The sequence below is a fragment of the Theobroma umbraticum genome, unplaced genomic scaffold (assembly GCF_002168275.2).
Source record: "Theobroma umbraticum cultivar Fairchild unplaced genomic scaffold, ASM216827v3 scaffold_44.0, whole genome shotgun sequence".
Taxonomy (NCBI): Eukaryota; Viridiplantae; Streptophyta; class Magnoliopsida; order Malvales; family Malvaceae; genus Theobroma; species Theobroma umbraticum.
Window position 1 is genome coordinate 2,413,608 of NW_018397255.1, and position 4,853 is coordinate 2,418,460.

Consider the following 4,853-nt stretch of genomic DNA (forward strand, 5'->3'; position numbering starts at 1 on the left):
AAGCCATCCCTTCCTGGCCTACATTGGTTACAGTCCTTCGAAATTCTTTCACAACTTTTTTATTTGAAGTTGACTGCTCATCCGTAAAGAAAGCTATGAAAGATGGGTAATTGAGATCCAAGGACCTACTCATGCAGTTGTGACTTGAGTTTGTAAAGATTCGAATTTGTTTTGATGTGTAATTCATTGCACAGAGAAGCTTAATGTAGTCTTCAGGTGCTGCATCATACACAAGCCCAGGATCAAGAGCCTTGGTGGGATTGATGTGTCCAGCTCCAATGTCTAGAGGACTAGCAGGGAAGTTGTAATTTGAAACATCTTTAATGGGGCTTAAAGTATTGTCTAATAATTTGGCAGTGGTGATAATGGCAGAACGAATGACTGCAGGACTCCAATCAAGGTGTGCTGCCTTTAAAAGTGCTGCCACGTCTGCCACATGTGGAGTAGCCATGGACGTGCCTGAATCAAGATTGAAATTGCTAAACAATGGACGTGATCGGACAGAAGTAACTTCACTAATCGGAGACCAAGACGCCAACACTACGGAGCCAGGAGCCAAAATGTCTGGCTTTAGAACACTGGGACATCTTAAATATGGACCTCGGGAGCTATAATCATCTACCCTTGGTGCTGGCTTTGTACCAATAGTTGTTTTCTGAAATTGAAGCCTTCCGCTAGGATTAGTGTTCTGCTTTATGTAGTCTATCAAAGTTTGGCCATCGCGAAGGCCAACAAATGCTGCTGGAAATGAGCTTCTGGTGTAAAGCTCAGATAGAGAAGAATAATTGGAAATGAAAACGGCTGCAGAAACCCTAGCAGACCCAGCATTTTCAACTTGATTGCTTATACTTAGATGGTCCTTGCAAACAATGATGTTGTTTCTTAATTTCTTTAGTTCACCGACACTCTCACATTTATCCAGGAAAACCAGGGGTTTTTGGTTTAGAGAATAATTGCCTGGATACAAGGTTTGAAAGGTGATTTGAACCCCATTTCCCAAAGTCAAAATTCCATAAAATTTACGATCTATTGAACCAGCGCCCACAGTTAACAACCATGGTGCTCCATTGCGTATACTCCAAAACAAAGGCCCATCATTTCCAGCTGATGCTAGTACAAGTACACCCTTCTCCATGACTGCAAAGTTGGCTACTGCTATTGGATCATCTTCCAAAAAGTGTTCTTCCACATTAAAACCCAAGGATAAGGACAATATATCCACTCCATCATCAATTGCCTGGTCCATTGCAGCCAGTACATCAGATGCATAGATGCCATATCTCCAAATTACTTTGCACATCGCTATATGAGCCCGCGGCGCCATGCCTCTGGCTGTGCCTGAGGCATAGCCAAAATAGGAAGCACCTTTTACATAGTTGCCTGCTGCAGTCGATGAAGTATGTGTGCCATGTCCATCATTATCTCTGGGGAGTTCATTGTAATTTTTAGTTTCGGATGGTTAGCAAGCAAACTCTTAAAATCGAGCCCCAATGAGTTTCTTGTTACACAAGGAAGAATTGAATTGGGTTCCAGATTCACATTTTCCTTTCCATCTGGGGGGAACTTTAGCCATTCCCTCATCGCTATAGCTCTCACTCTCCGGCCAAATGCCAGAGTCAAGTATGCCAATTATGACATCTTCACCCATGTTTGGAGCTGTCCATGAACCCGACGTAGAGCTTAAACCAAGAAATTGAGAAGTGTGAGTTGCATGAGCCTTAAGAGGAACATCCCGTGTAGATGAAATGTACCCAAAAGAATTCTTGAGGGCTTCAAGCTCAGATAAAGTGAGAATGGCGCTGAAGCCATTGATCGAATTAGAGTAAGTATATAGAAGTTTTGAAGTAGCTGAGCTGCCACTTTCTGTGTTAGAAGTATCTGATATTGAAGAAAGCATGGACAAATACCAGCTGGGGTAACTGGAAAAGGCTTTAGGCATGGCTGATGAGTCCATGTTTATGATATAAGTATCAGGCTTTGCTAGAATGAAGGAAAGGAAGCAGACGGCGAGCAAAAGTATGGAGATAACCTTAAGAGTACTCATGGTCGACTCTGCCTCTGAACTTGATCTTTGGCCTTCGCTTTAAATAACAACGATGTTCTCCTCTTTCTCACCTCCAATAATAGAACAACCAACAACATGCTTTGTTTTTGGGTTCCGCATTTACTATTTGGTTTTACATTGAATGGCGAGTGGTAACAGCGGTACTGCATTAAACTTTTCATGTTCTCACCAAATCTCCCCTCTTTGTTTGTGTGTTTTTCTCCTACTTTTTCCTTTGATGAAAGCATCGCGTGGTACTTGGAGTCGACAGGCCACATGAAATGTTGTTTTAGCTTGATGGAGTATGGCCGCCCTCGTGATTAATATGGCCAGCAACAGAGCTTCATCCCCCACTTTGTAACTTAAATCCCCGGTAAAGAAGTTCAGCATCAAGGCTTTATGTATTTTTTTGATATATACAAAGATATTGCTTAGATGCCCCATCAGTGAAAAAATATGGTTTAATTTGGTTCTTGTCTAATACATTCATGATAAGCTTAACCAAGTTTTTCACTTAAACTTCGTTTTCTTCTGTCATATTTTACATATATTGGTAAATTTTAGCTCTTCAGGTATTGAAAAGGTAGATAAAGATTCTAGTAACGAATTGAATGGGAAAAAAAAAACTTAACAAATGGGTCCAAAAATTAATAATTGGATGCAATTAGAAATGAACAAATGGGTCAAAAAAGTAATGATGCTAAGTACCTGCCTAGTTGGTAAAGGTGCAAATGAAAAACGTGAAAGAAAAGAAAATTTCTGTTCAAAAATAGTCTGTGCACAAACCTCTTATCATCTTAATTAGAGAAAAGTAGTGAAACCACTCAAGCAAAAGGAAAAGGAAATGAGGCCACCATGCATGTATGATCATTAAAACAAAAAAACAATTGTAGTTCACTACTTCTTGCCCTTTTATATTGGAAAATTAATTTCTTTTAGCACAAACTTAACGTTGAGACCAGTAAATTGCCATTGTGCAGCGTTGACTTGCCTTTTCATCTCCTACATTGGTCATTGTTCTTCAGAAATTTCTTGCAAGTTTTCTGGAGCCAGGCGAAAATGAAAGAAGAGATATCCAAGGGCAAAAATTGGTTCTAGAGGACTCTATGGTATCTGCTATTAATTTTGGAAAGAAAGGATTTTTCATTGCAGCATGTAGGCTGGTTGGTGACAGCAATGTACTTGAGCTTTAAACTGTATGAAAGGAAGAAGCAGAAGAAAAGTAAAGGAAAGAAAAAGAACATGGTAGGGAAAGAAGTTAGGAAAGGAGCTTATGTTTACATAATATTGCAAAGGACTAAACTGTTGGAGATATGTTTTCTCCAAAAAAAATCTTCAATATCAGTTCAATAGCTGATTGTAACTGCTATCAGAAGCCGATGCTATGTGAATTGGAAGCCCACCTTCATCTTTGATGATATTGATTTGGCTACCTAATCTTGTTCAATGAAATATTCATTGGGAACGGAATTAATTATGGTGGGATTCGCTCATTGTTGATTTTGGTGATTAATTTGGTTAGTTTAGAGTGGAGAGAGATACGCCTTGTTTGGCCAGCTGTCTACTGCTGGTGCTATTTGCTGGTTTTTTTACCCTCTTTTACAGCAGCACCTCACCTCTTATAACACATTTCTTGATATTGATGTTTTTGACAATACTTTTGAGGACTGCTCTATGTTATTGAGATGATTTTATTGATGAAATATTTGAGGGGTGCCATTGTATGAGATTCGAAAATAGATATGACTTGGATTAAAGACAACTCCTCCTGGTCATTTTTCTAGTGATATTTCTTTTCAACATATTTTCAAGAGGCTATTTTGACAATGGATGCCTTCGCTTGTTCTGGGGTGAATAGGGATATGCGCTATGCTTGGTAGTGATCTTCATGCCTGGTGCTCTGTTTTGTATCCCTTTGTGATGGGCACTTCGGTGCTCAATATTTGTCTTGTAAGTTGTTGGTCTGAATTTGTTTGTCATGATTTCTTGCAATTGGAGACGCCAGATGTAGAGCTGTGCTATAATGTGGTGTACATGGTTGTAGTATTTCTGTTGTGGAGCACCAATGGCACTTTTGATGGAGCGAGGCAAGATCTGCAAGCTGAACGCATGACAGTATTCAAACATGGAAGAAGTGATTGCTTCTAGTTAACAATGGCCTTCAAATTTGCCAATGCCTAGTGGACAGCCTTTTTGACAACTTCCTGTAGCACAACATCCATGATGGTAGCACCCTTTTTTGTTCTATCTCTAAGCTTGTCTAATGTATAGTCTCGGTCTTAGATTATATTGTGCGTTCCCTACCTTTCGGTAATGGGCATTATTTGGTTTTGTTGATGTATATTTCTTGTATTCTGGTTTACTACCAAACTTCTATCAGGTGTCTGTTACTTTAATAGATGATCATTTGGCCTATCCTTTACTGTATTCCAGTGATTAATCAATGAAAAACCACTTTGACTGAGAAAAAGAAAAATTGCATTATTAGACAATCATAAGGTACATAATAGGCCAATCAAAGGTTTTAACTGTGCATTATCATGGAGTGATGCTTGTGGCCACAATTGGACTTCTTACCATGTATTTACCATCATCATCCACCCAACTTAAAGAACCAAAAATAACTTCAGTCTTCAATGATTTTGGGCCTTCCAAGCTGAGCTTGTAGCTTTGCTTCTCATAGCTCTGCTTGAATATCAACTTCTGAGGCTCCACCATCACCTTTATACCATCCATGCCTGTCACCTTTGCCGTGTAAGCCATCCCTTCCTGGCCTACATTGGTTACAGTCCTTCGAAATTCTTTCACA

General features: G+C 39.5%; 1 protein-coding gene across 1 annotated transcript in view; it reads right to left on the reverse strand.

Moving 5' to 3' along the window:
* The window catches only part of LOC110410096 (Subtilisin-like serine endopeptidase family protein), a 2,591-nt gene extending 228 nt beyond the window's left edge, over nt 1–2,363 (reverse strand). The window contains 3 exon segments of the mRNA XM_021419687.2: nt 5–1,431; nt 1,434–1,477; nt 1,479–2,363. Of these exon segments, the coding sequence (XP_021275362.1) occupies nt 5–1,431; nt 1,434–1,477; nt 1,479–2,044 (2,037 nt within the window). The 5' untranslated portion in view covers nt 2,045–2,363.
* Between the last annotated feature and the right edge of the window lie 2,490 nt (nt 2,364–4,853).